The sequence below is a fragment of the Chinchilla lanigera genome, unplaced genomic scaffold, assembly GCF_000276665.1.
Source record: "Chinchilla lanigera isolate Chin_1 unplaced genomic scaffold, ChiLan1.0 scaffold00003, whole genome shotgun sequence".
Taxonomy (NCBI): Eukaryota; Metazoa; Chordata; class Mammalia; order Rodentia; family Chinchillidae; genus Chinchilla; species Chinchilla lanigera.
The window spans coordinates 17,762,721-17,776,680 of record NW_004955404.1 but is presented as its reverse complement, the minus strand read 5'-3'; the positions used below and the strand labels follow the sequence as shown (position 1 = coordinate 17,776,680).

General features: G+C 36.6%; 1 protein-coding gene across 3 annotated transcripts in view; it reads left to right on the top strand.

Annotated features, from left to right (window-relative positions):
• The window catches only part of Gpc5 (glypican 5), a 1,267,099-nt gene that overhangs the window by 314,784 nt on the left and 938,355 nt on the right, over positions 1 to 13,960 (top strand). Inside the window, exon 6 of one of the 3 annotated variants that reach the window (XM_013516298.1) lies at positions 11,341 to 11,591. The exons of the other annotated variants lie outside the window; for them this stretch is intronic. Coding sequence (XP_013371752.1) covers positions 11,341 to 11,512 — 172 coding nt within the window. The 3' untranslated portion in view covers positions 11,513 to 11,591. Of the gene's footprint in view, positions 1 to 11,340; positions 11,592 to 13,960 lie in introns of those variants that run through there. 3 annotated transcript variants of the gene reach the window in all.

Below are 13,960 nucleotides of genomic sequence, written 5' to 3'. Positions count from 1 at the left end.
ATATATATATATATACTTAGTGAGCTAAGGCCTGAAATCCATTTGTTTTTCATCTGATTATTCTGCTGTTTGGAGGGGGATTAATTTCTTAACAGTATTCAGTATTTCAATCTGTAACTACCTCTTCACTTCTTGCTTCTTTATTTTTTCTTGGGACTGTTTTGCAGTTTTCAACATGGAGGTTTTGTATTCCTTTTGTTAAATGTCTCCCTTAGTGTTCTTACCTCCCCTCCCCAGGCTACTACAAATGTTGTGTCTGTTTTCACTTAAATTTCTGATCATTCACTGGTAATATAGAGAAATGTTTGTATAGTATGTAAATATGATTTTTTTCATTATGATCCTACAATGTTGTTAAGGTTCCTAACTGTTCAGTGTCTTTTTGTAGATTATGTAGGGGTAGTAGTGTTGCCTGTGAATAAAGAGTCTTGCCTTTGCTGTCCAGTCTGAATGCCATTTAGTAAATGTTCTTGCCATTTTTTAGCAGTTAGAAGGTCTGCTAAATGTTGAACAGTGCTTAGAGTGGACATTTTGGCCTGGTCCTCAATTTTATAGGGAAATCATTCAACCTTTCACCAGTGGATATAAAACCATAGGTATAGTTTCATATAAACTGTTTCTCAGGTTCCTGGTTTGCTTACAGTTTTAATTATAGTTGGATTTTGTTAATCGTTTCTTCTTCATCTGAGGTAATCATATATTTTCTTTTCAAATCTATTAATATGGTAAATTACATTGACTGGTTTATGAACAAGTCAACTTTTTTGTTCCTGAGTTAAACACTACTTAGTTTTGGTATAATCAGTGCTGAAAAAAAAAGAGTAGAAATTTTGTAGTGGCAAACATTTTTGTAAAACAATTCTCTTGGTTATCAAATGGCTTCACCACACTTGTATCATTTCATCCAGTAATCTGTTTTGTGAAATTTTAAGAGAAAACGTCAGGTATATGGATAAATATTTATATACATAAAGAATTAAAATAACAGTAGGTGAACTTTAAAACCATATGTATAATGCAATGCCCTTTATATATTAAGTGTGCATATGCATAAAAGAAACACTGAAGAATCTACTGGGTTATGTAAACTCTTTTACGTCTTGGAGGTGAGAGTCCTCCAACCAAAACCCCTCCAGTCCTGCCCTCCTCTGGCCTCTGGTAACTGCTGTTTTACTCTGTTTTCATACATGTTTTCACTCCATAATTAGTGACATCATTCAGTGTTTTTCTTTCTGTGTCTTTCTTAATTTACTTACTATAATGTTGTCCTGATTCATTGTTCTGATCCAAAAGAGCAGGATTTCCTTCTTTTATAAGTCTGAATAGTATTGTGTTGTGTTTATGTAGCACATTTTCTTTCCCGCTCCATCAGTAGATAGGCACTCAGGGTGGTTCCTCATGTTGGCTATTGTGAATGATATTGCACTGGGTACGGGACTGCGGATGTCTCTTCTACATATGGTCTCATGACCTTTGGGTACATACAGTTCTAGGATTCCAGGAGCATATGGTATTTCTGATCTTTTGAGGAACCTCCATAGTGTTTTTTGTAATGAGTATATTAACTTATGTTCCCTCCAGTAGTTTAGAAAGGATAATTTTGCTCTACATCCTTACCAATACTTATCTTTTGTCTTTTTGCTAATATTCTAAAATGTGTGAAATGATATCACATTGTGTTTTAAATGTGCATTTCCCTGATGATCAGCACTGTTTTGCTTTCATTATTTTTATAATATACCTCTTGGCTGTTTGTATATTTTCTTTTGAAAATATTTGGGTTCTTTACCCAAGGCCTAAAATCTTAATACTTTGTCTAAGAATGGTATTCTAGGAGGAAGTTTGATGCCCTTCTGGCATATTTCGCAAACTCCTTCCTTACATATTTTTAACTCTTGCATTTAGAAATCCACATTCACTTGAGTAAATACATTACTGTTCCTGGTATATGGCAGGTGTGTATATATATGGTGTGTGATTCTTAAAAGTATAGTTTCAAACAAAATGAATGAAGCTCCTAGCCCCTTGAGGTGCATTCTGGCTCAGGTTATTATGTCTGTAAAAATTTCTGTGCTGTAAAATCAGGACTTTAGAATACAGAAGGTCAAATTAAAAGATAGATAATTGGGCAAGTAGGAAGATAAATATTTCACCAATGAAAAGGGGATCAAGAGACGGAGGAAACAGAGAAGATGAGGAAGGTTGGGATGAAAAAAGGAATTAAGATGTGTCATGTATATATTACTGCACAGATATAACAGTCATGTATACTGTAAATCTATATAAAAATCCAAAGAGGTTTAAGAGATGGGTGGATGGAAGGAGGGAAGGAAAAGGGGATGAAAAATGGGTGTGTTACATATCTGTACTACTGCTCATGAGGAATGTAAACATTACATATCACTCATACACACTAATAAGTAAAAAATGAGCAATTAAATGAAACAGTCCATGAACAAACTCTTATGAGCCCAAATCATATGATCAACTTTATATTAAGTTCTGATAGGGTCTCAAAGTAAGGAAGAGCCATAGACTTTATCTTGTATGATGTATTGTCTGTGGGGCAAAAATGATACAGTGCCCGTAGAAAAGACATGACCATTAAGGCAGTGGTGTAACTTAGTTACACCATGGAAATCAAGGACAAGGACATATTTACTGTATAAAGTTAGTTATATGTAATGAACTAAGAATTTTTACAATGGGGAGAATATTTTGGAAGAAAATTATTTAGCTTTGAATTTAGAAGTCCAAAGTACCCTGGCTAGCATCCTGGAAAAAAATGGAATCATGGAATCTATAATTAGCCATCAGGAAAATGGAATCAAAATGTTATCATTTCAAATGCATTAGAATGACTATAATAGAAAAGATAATGACAGGGGTTAATAAGGATGTAGAGAAACTGAAATCCTCATACACAGGTGGCACACATGTAAAATGGTACAATTGCTTTGCAAAACAGTCTAGCAGCTCCACAAAGGATAAAATAAGATCCAGCGAGTCTACTCTTAGGTATATATCCAAGAGAAATGAAAACAGGTATCTACACAAAAATTTATATACTCGTATTTATAGAAGGATTATTCATAGCACCAAAAGTAAGAATAACCCAAATGAGTGGGTAACATTATTAAGAGGGAATATTATTCAACAGTGGAAAGGAATGTATTACTGATATATGAAGCAACATACATAAACCTTGGAAATACTATGCTAGGGGAAAGATGCTGTACAAAAGAGACTACACATTGTTTGAATGCATTATATTAAACTCCTACAACAGGAAAGTAGATGCAAACAGAGTAGTTCTGTGTTTGCCTAGTTTTTACAGGAAAGGGATTGAGAGATGATAGCTAGTGGGTAGAGTGTTTTGTTTTGGAATAAAAAAATGATGTAAAATTTGATTTTGGTCATAGTTGTATAACTCTGTCAATGTGCTAAGATCTACTGAATCATGCATTTTAAGTTTGTAAATTGTATAGTATGGAAATTTTAGTTCAATAAAGCTGTTATTTTAAGAAAAAAAGAAATGTGTTTATGCATGGTCTATTATATTAGATAGGATTTTTACTCATTTTTTTATTTTAAAAAGGGAGAACCAATATTTTTCTCTGATATGTTCAGAGCATTTGGTGTTTTCTCAAGTAAATAAAAAAATGATAGACTATGAAAAATCTGAGAAGTCGTAATTACCTTTCCTCATCCTAAATATTTACTGTATGTTAAAATAAAGTGGCATATGCTTTGGGGAGGTATAACATTCTTGAAATACAAATATATGTTAATGTACTTTAAATAGCTATTCATTTCCTCTCTGCACATTTCCTGTAATGAATGGCTGTGGTAATGGCAAAATAATTTGAGACAACGTTATCTGAAATATTGATGTCCTTCATATGTATAATTTTCCCCATTTTGTGCTGGTTACATGACTTCAAATAAAGTTTCTGTGAATACAGATGTCTTTGACAGATGTTAGACAAGGGTGATGATCCTTTAATCAGAGTTTTAACAAAGTCTGAATATTGTTTTCTGTCCTCAAAATGTCAAACAAGAGGTACTCACTTGTTGGCTGATTCTAAAAATAAAAGCCTTGCGAACCAGAATAAATGTTCACAAAGACAGGGAACTCTCTGTTCACTAATGCTTTTGTTTCTCTCTGATGATAGCAACAGAGGAAGAGAGGGAGTAGGTGGGATTAGCGGATTAGGTGGGAGGGAGTAGGTGGGATTAGCGGATTAGGTGGGAGGGAGTAGGTGGGATTAGCCAAGGGCTGCCAGGTAGAAGTCAGAGAGATGGCAAAGAGAGAACCAGCTCTTCAACCAGAAGCCAGTCTACTTGAGCCTTGGACAAGACCCTACCTAAATGACCCTAAAAGGAGAGAAAAATTCAACTGTTCTGACGTCCCACATGCTATAGCACTCTAGGATCCTTTCAATGGCTCTCATTGGGCATACCTACCTGGAAGCCAGTTTCTGAAGAAGCCTGGAAAATATAGCTTGCTGAACAGTCAAGTATTATTTCTGAGATGAAGGTGTTAAAGCCCCTGTGCAACCGAACCCTGCTGTACCTAAACCCCCATTGTCATCCCTCCACCTATATTTAATTCCTTCACAACAATGACGATGAGGACTCTATGAAGCAACTCTGCACTGTAAAATCAAAACTCTTCTCTTTCTTCTGCTACCTAACAGGAGATCTGATGCCCCATCTGTCACCATGTGCAAATCAATGTCCAGCATCTCTGTCTAGAAGCTGTCTTGTGTTTAGAAGTTATTTCTTGGGTCTAGTGACTTATGTAAAAGAGAATAATACAAAATAGAAGAATGACAAAGGGGAAAAGTAAGTAATTAGTCAAAATATGCAGCTATATCCCTAACTCAAATAGACTACGGTTCTTGTTTGTGTGATTGGAGACAGGGTCATATTGATAACTTCACTTTCTCCTCTCCTCATCTATTCCATGCTCTCTTGGATTCAGACAGTACCGCAGAGCCTAAGCTTTTTAAGTTGGTTGAAGGATTCAAACCATTATTCCTAAAGGTTCATGAGTTCCTGCTTTCGCTGAGTTGCGTTAGCCGTGTTCTGTGGTCTTTTCCTGTTGAACATAGAAAGAAGAGATGCCCAGTGAAACTGCTGGTTCGGTCTTCCCTGCCATCACCGTGTGACGGCAACTAAGTCATCTCTTGAAAGCCAGGATTTAGCACCACATTTAATACGGCAGCATAGTTCATTCCTATTGTTTCAGTAGCATGGGAGGGACACCACAGAACAACAAGGTGCAGTCTGCTTGAAAGTCATAAACCTTTTTATGTCCTGTGGGAGAAGCATTTCTCCTTCAGGGATTAAGGGTACTTGTACCAGAAGATCCCACGACGGTGGTGTTTGAAAGGCAAAATTCTGCTTTTTGGTGAACACTTTTTAGAGTAAGGAAAATGGCCGCTTTTGCTTCCCCCTTTGGTTCTTGTTCCTCTGCATGTTGGCTGTGAGCGAAACAGCGTGCTATGTTGGTAGTTCCTTCAAAGATTATTTTGCTTCTCTGTGAGCTCTTCCAAGCCTAGCAGCGTATGGTTTTTCTCATGGAGCCGCAGTGTCTTCCATCACCGTTTCACTGTTCATGTACAGACGCTGTCCCTCAGTGAAGCCATTCATAGTGCAATTCTACTGGACATGAATTTTTATCTTCATCATATGGCTCCCCTTTCTCTCCCTAGCTGCCTTTTCTTCCCACTTCCCCAGACCTTCTTGATCATCTTCAAAATTCCCCATTTCCTATCATCTCTCCTTTATTTTGTTCTTTTTTTAAATTTTATGTTAAAGAGAATAGTAAAAAAAAAGGACAATAGCAAAATATGAACAAAACAAAGCAAGGATATTAAAAATGATATGGTGTTTCAAACCAAATGATAGGGATTAACAGTGGTTCTTATATTACACATTGATGTCTTCAACAAAGGTGCTCAGATTACCAGATGTAAGAATGGAAGATGGATCAAACCATTAAAGGGAATAAGAAAATAATAATTTCAAAGAACATTAGAGACAATACTTTGTTTCACTAGACAGGAGGGTAGGAATTCACCAATGGTTGTTATACTGCATATTGTTGGCTTCACATAAGTTGCTCAGATTACCAGATATAAGCATGCAAAATTGGTCAAAATATAAAAAAGTTCTTATGCATTAACTGTTCCCCTCAATAAACCCCAAACATCAGCTGTACAGTTATGCCAGCTATCTGTCTGTCTGTCTATCTACCTATCTATAATGCCTTCGTACTTTATTTTTCTTCTTTCCCTCATCCCAGTTGTTTGTTCCTTTGAGCAGTTTCTTTCCCTTTCATATTATCTATTGAAATATTATCTATTTTGGTTTATTTACTCTTTCATGTTCTTACACTAGGGAGACATTATGATATTTATACATGTGGGTCCGATTTATTTCACTTATGAGTATGGTCTCTAGTTGCACCCATTTACCTATCCATTTATTTTTTTATAGCTGAGTAATACTCCATTGTATAAAAATACCACATCTTTTTTATTCATTCCTCAGTGGATGGGCATTTGGATTATTTCCAAGATTTAGTTATGACAAATTGCACTGCTGTTAACATGGGTGCACATATATTGCTGTGGTATGACATTTCTAATTTTTCTGGAAATATACCCAGAAGGGGAGTAGCTGGGTTAAGTGGGACTTCCAATCCTTGTTTTGTGAGGAATCTACAAAGTGATTTCCACAGTGGTTTCACCAATCTACACTCCCACCAGCAAGGGAGTAGGGTTCCTTTCTCCCCATAGCCTCTCCAGCATTTGTTATTGGTTGAGTTCTTAATGATAGCTATTCTTTAGGGGGTGAGATGGAATCTCAGTGTTGTTTTCTTTTGCATTTCTTGAATGACTAATGATGTTGAACAGTTTTTCATATACTCATTATGTATTAGTATTTCTACATTAGTATTTCTACATCTGAGAAATGCATATTCATCTCAGATGCCCATTTTTGGTTTGGGTCCTTGAATTTTGGGGGCCTGATTTTAAAAAAGTCTTTATATGTATTTTGTTCTATAAATTATCTATATTTTGAATTTCTCACATAAGACAAGCCATGTGATATTTAACATTCTGTATCTGATTATTTCTCTTAAAATTAAACTCTCATGATCTTTTCATTTTTCCACAAATAACTCTAGTATATCCTTCTTTCTGACTGAATGATACTCCGTTGTATACATATCCTTTATCCCTTTGTTTGTTGGTGGGCAGCTAGGCTATTTCCACTACTAGCATTTGTGAATTGTGCTGCTACAAACGTAGGTGTGCATGTATCCCTGTAATGTCCTTTTAACTCTTTCAGCAAGATACCCAGGAGAAGCATAGCTGGGGTCAGATGAAATCTCTATCTTTAGTTTTTGAGGGCTCTCCATACTGATTTGCACAGTGGATGACTTGTTCAAGTTCTCACCCACAGTGTGGCAGGGTTTCTTTTCCCCTTACGTCCTCACCAGCATTTATTGTTTTCTGCGTCCTCGATGGTGGCCATTCTTAATTGAGTAGCATGGGATTTGTATTGTTTTGAAGATTCTTTTACTTTGAACACATTCCTTGGTCAGAAGCAATTTAGTATACCCCGAGGTTGCTGCAGATCTGCCTCAGGAGCAGCACTGTGTTAAAGATTCTGATACTGACTCGAGACTCTCCACAGTAATGGTGTTTGGAGAGTTTTGGAAAAACAACAACAACAACAACAAAAAACCGTTTATTTTCTTCCTTATTTTCTTTTCCTTCTATTTTTTCTTTCTTTCTCTTTAACTTTTATTTTCTTTTGTTTTTATTTTATTGATACATTGACTCATTTCTGGTACTGAAGGTTGAACCCGGGGCCTTTGCACTTTGCTATATCCCCAGCCTTTTCATTAATTTTTATATTTTGAGACAAGATCTTGCCAAGTTGCCTAGGCTGGGCTTGAAGTTGTGATCCTCATGCCTCAGCCTCCCAGAGTGCTGGGGTTATTTATATCCAACTCTTTGGTAGTCCTATGGAAACACTTCTTACTAGGCTAGAAATAAAAATTGGCATCCACCCAACAAATTATAGTTCTGTCCAGAGGAATGTTCTTTCTTAAGTTTTCCATATTCTGAAAACTCCTCAATAACGTGCATATGTGTGAGATGTGGCAAATAAATCCTCATAGTTTTCCTTTTTCTCTCCACACACAAGATATCAGTTATACCTTCCTTGTGAGGGTTCAAAACTTTCTGCAAAATTATCTGAAGTTTTGCCCTTGAGTCTGGCACCGTCATTTAGGATGTAATAGTTATTGTATTTCAGTGCCTCAGTCAAAATTCCACTGCAGTCATCCCTTGGTAGCTTCAGAAGATTGGCTGCAGGGCCTGCACAGGTATCAGAGTCCGTGATGCCTTTGTTCTTTATTGCACGGTGTAATATTTGTGTCTTGGTTACTTTTTTCTTGCTGCTGGGACAAAATACCTGACACCCAAAATTAAGGAAGGAAAGGTTTATTTTGCTTACAGTTTGTGGAGGTTTCAGTCCATACTTGGCAGATTACAAGGCAGAGTGGCATATGGCAGAGGGCTACAGCTCCTGGCGCAGAACACAGCAAAGCAACAACCACACACCAGGGAGGAATGGGGGAGGAATGGCCTCAAGCACTCTTTTCCTCTCCCTTACATATGCAAACTATCCACCCCAGTGCGGATGCAGTTCTCACACCCACAAGCAATCAAACCCTAAAAGCTTGCCCCATGGTGGTATGAGGCTTTTGGGGGACACAAACCATAACAATTTGCATCTGACAAAAGTGCATATCCTCACATACTTTAATCATCTCTGGAGTTCTTTCACTGCCTAACACAATGTAAATGCTGTGTAAATAGCTGTATTCTGGATGGTTTAGAGAATAATGACAAGAAAGTAGTCTGTACTTGTTCAGTACAGATGCAAAAGCTATACTTTCAGGAATCATTTCTATAGTTGGTACCGATACAATTTTTTGAATGTTTTATATCAGTAGAATAAATATATCTGAGTATTTTGTATCTGTGGAATATGTACATAGAGAGGACCAACTGAAAGTAAAATTATAAGTACTAATAATGGCATAATGTATTCCTCCTTCCCCTCCTTTGCCCTCTGACTTACTACCCATCTTTACCTAGAACAACTTCCCTAAAGTGTAAATCTCTCATTCAAAATGTTTTCCTTTAACCTCATCCAAAATTTTTACCTGAGGTCAGAAAGAACACTAGCCTTATTTCCTGAGTTAAGAATTGTAAAACTTTATCCAAAGTGGCAAACCCATCACTCTCTTTGGCTTTAAGGAATCTTCACTATATTCCACAGTGAGCCCTGAGGACCCTCTGTGCCTTTGCTGTGGGTGGGGACCTTCTCAGCCTGTCAGACTGTTCTGCCTGTAAGCCTCTGAAACGGGGCATGGTTAGAATCAGCACATCCCTGGAAGCTGTGCTCCTCTGGTATCTGTTAGGGCTCTGTACAATCATCTCTCACTTCTAAAGATCTTACTGTCTCCATGCTAGGGAATTTTAGCAGAGATAGCCCTTGTTAGTCTGGAAAAATATCCTGTGCTACCAATTTACTAGTCATTAAATGAGTACTTGCTAGGATAAATATTTAAATACCTGAGACAAATTGAGTCTAGCAAATGACTCTTCCCTTTGCCTATAAGCTCTGCGTCAAGGTTAATTCCTAGTTCTCAAACAAAGAACTTGACCACATTGAAATGTCATTTAAAAAAACAAAACTTTTCTAATAAGGCACCTTGGTACATGCGCATAACACTATTTTACTGTCTAATAAAGTCATACGATTGTTTGTTTATAGGTATTTCTTCCCAGTTATCAAGTGAGATATTTGGGAGTAGTTTGTGTTATCCTTTTTATTTTCTATAACTTAATATAAAGGATAGCTAATGAATACGAAATAAATTAACCAACAAATTCATGTAAGTATAAAGGAAGGGAGGGAGGAGGGGCAAGAGGAAGAGAAAGAAGGAAGGAAAGAAGGAATGAGGGAGGGAGGGAAGGGAAGAGGAAGGAAGGAGACAGTTTCTTTTATTAAGGATATCTGGTAAGACCTAAAATCACTCTCTCTTTATGGGTGGACACAAGTCTTTGCTTAGATTAAGTTAGCATGAGAATATTTTATGATGGTTCTGCCACGGTATGAACATTCTGCATGTTGAACACACATGTGCCCTCCTAGGCTGCGACCCATGCTGTGAGTGTTCCAGGCTCACTGTGCACCCCAGTTGCCCATGCTGCCTTTTTAGGTATTTTGGGGGGGCATGGTTTTCCCAGTACTGGGAATCGAACTCACAACCTTGTGCTTGCCAAACAGGTGCTGTGCTGCTGAGCTAGATCCCCAGCACCCATGCTGCCTTTTTAAACCACGCTGAAATGTTGTTTTTGCTCTTAGTGTGTTTCTTATCTTTGTGCTTGCGGTTTAAACCACAATATTAATAGCTAGAGGAAAGTATTTTGAAAGTTCTCACCACAGAAAATGATAAATGTAGGAGCTGAAGGGAATACTAAACACTTTGAGTTGATTATTGGACAATGTATATATGTATCAAAACAGTACTTGCCACCTATGAATATATATAGTTATTATGTGTCAATTAAAAATAAAATTTTAACGCCGGGTGTGGTGGTGCATGCCTGTAATCCCAGCACTCAGGAGGCTGAAGCAGGAGGATCGTTGTGAGTTCGAGGTCAGGCTGGGCTACAAAGTGAGCTCAAGGTCAGCCTGAACTGCATAGTGAGACCCTTTCTCAAAAAGACAAAAAATAAAATAAAGTAAAATAAAATAAAATAAAATTTTAGATCTTGTAGAACTAGCAAGGTTTACACCATGAAATTTGTTCTGTTCAATTGACAGCTAACAGCATTTGTATAAAGACCAAAATATATTCTTTACATCAGTATAGCTATATTTTTGATTAAATAGTAGACTTCTTGGAATTAAAAACACTGCATTATATCTTGATTTTACCTTGTAATAAGATACCAGAGAAAAGAACTAAGTGTCTGTATTTGACTAAATTAAATAAGAGCTTTTTATTTCCTTTGACTTTTGTTTAATTTTGATTAATTTTGTTCTTTTGTTTACTTTTCTGTTTTCTGGTTTATTTTAATGGTAACCGTTGACATGTTGGGGGTTGGGGTGCTGGGGATAGAGCCCAGGACCTTGCATGTGCTTGGGAAGTGCTCTGTCATGGAGCCATACCCCTAGCCCATGTCTGACTTGATTTTGATCTTCTTTCAAGCATAAGAATCCTTATTTTTTTTTCAGGGTCAAAGCAAGTTGTGACATTATCTGTCCATTGTATTTATCGCCTATGCTTGATGAACCTTGGCTTCAGCTCATGCTTCATGGTATTAGTATACTTTGTCTAACATATTGGTCTGTACTATTCATATCAATAATAGTAATTTTTCGGTTTTATATTGTAGCTCATAGTTGACAGTGCAAGTTCACAAGAATTATCCCACTTTTAAAATGTCAGTTTTGATCTTTGCCTAAAGAAAACTGCATTCTTACCTTTTTCCCCTCTAAAATAAAGCTTGTTTATAGAAGTATAATTGACCTCCAGAACCCTCATTTCTAGATTGATTTCTTTACGTTTCACAGTCTCCTTTTTAACAGTGTATTGTTTAGAGAGCACTCATTTAAGTGATGAGGTTTGACAAAATGCTGTGTTAAAGTTTATGGGTGTTATTGCTACAAAATGATAGCAGTTTAATTGATATTGAAATTTTCATTTTTAAAAGTCCAAAGAAAAAGGAATCTTAATACTGAGGAGATGCCTTCTCATTTTATATTTTTTATTAATAAACAAGTATATGGGAAATTCCTAGTTTTGACTTTTCCTCTTCAGATGATTCATCTAAGGTCATTTCAACAGAACCCTGCTTCTAGGGAATTTTTCAGCTAAGGTAATAGTGATTTCAACAAGAGGTTTAGAAGACAGATATTTAAAATCCAATATATACGATGGGAACCAGATTCTTGAATGGCTAAATTAAGAGCTCTACCTTTGCCTGTAATAATCAGAACCAATTGTTTGAGTGTTTCAACCTCATTTGCTGTAGACCGAGTGCTTTTTCTGCTGGGTGAGAATCACAAAACACAAGGAAAACTGTGACTGTGAGGCAAAGCAGGTGGCATTCTGACAGCCTCAGCTAGCCCTGCACTCTCATTATTTGAGTTGATATCAGAAGAGAACCAGTGAGGGGTCCATTGGATTGACAGCTGGGTTGACACATAGCTACAGCTCCTGTAAATATTTACAGAAGGCCCCTGGGAGAGTGCCAAGTGCACATTGTTGGGTGCAGAGTAAACAGGAGGGTGTGTCAGGGGGATTCTCTGGCTGTTCTAGGTAACCAGGGAAGGATTGCTGTAAAACTAAAAACTAATTTCAAAAATATAGGATAATCTGAACAGTAGTATGAGCAGATTTGATCAGGAATGTAAGCACATTGTATCTTAATATTTTGCTTTCTACCTACCTGCATTTCATTGAAAATTTTCCATTTGTTTCACTGCTCAATGCATATAATTTTTTATTTTTATGCATACCGCTGTCCCCCATGATCAATAATAGTTGAGGCCTGGGCACATCACAGGTCCTATAGTAATTATAGTTCTTTGTTTTTGGCTCACTGTATAATTTAATTTTATTATGTGTTTGCAGTACATCATGATTAAATTTGTTATGGGGAGCTGGTACATATACTGACTTGTTAATTCTTTTTTTGTCCCCTAACCCTTCCATCTCTCCCTAGTCCTTTTAACTCTTGATCCCTTACTCATCTACAAAAGCTCTATTTCCATTTTGTTTCTTCTTTTCTATCCCTTTTCCCTCCCTTGCACTGTACCTCTCTACATTTACATATATAGTAGTTTAATGCTTTGAACATTGTAGGTCAAAACACTGTAGGTATTGTTGTTTCCCCCAAAGTATTTACTGAATAAGTTTATTGAAGATAGTAGATTCTCTATAAAGAGCAACATGATTGTAGTTTAAGATTAAATCCAGTGATCTCATATCTTAGGGAGTGTTTTATTGAATACAAAACACAAAAATGCACACTCTTGCTAACAAAAATGTCAACATCTTTTTTTTTTTTTTTTTTTTTTACTATTTGATGATTTGTTTTTAACTGTTCAAATAAAAGAAATACAGGAAAATGTTGGTACTGGGAATATAGTTCGTTCACCTATATTCTCCATGAATTATAATTTGACAATTGTCCTTTATTTCATCCATGTCAAAGGAATTATTCCACAATGTTTTAAACTTAAGTTATTATATCAGTCACATCTTTGAAATTCAAGTTCACTGACATTTTCAGTTATGATTTTGTTTGTATTGCAAATGGTATTAAGACTAGTAATCTCATGATTTTTATATTGATGAAAAATAGTTCTGTTAGGGAGTCATTGAGACATTTGTAGCTCAATGATGTACGTGTAAAAATATTGCATGACACTCATGAATGTGTGAATCTGGAAGCATTGTTTGTTTTGGGTTTAGGAAAGATGAGATGAGCTCATCTGAGCTTCTACTCCGGCGTTTCAGTCACCTGCATTCCCATTGTCTGTTCTTTCTGTGTAAGGAAACAAGCACTCAGATCCACAAGGTCAAAAGTTTAAAATAGTAAACACATGTCACTCAGGTTCATGACACACAGCTGAGACTGAGGGAAAGGAATCCGTAGGAACCCTATAGATCATCCTCCCTCAGCCTCCGCCATTACCTCACGGCAATCCAATTTCCTCTTACAGTAACCTCACCGATTCTGTTTCCTGTCTTCTCATTACAAAAGTGGTTACTTTTATGTAGAGTTTAGTGTAGGCTTAATCTCATTTTTTAATACAGATTTCTAAAAAGTGTACTGTGCCTTTCACT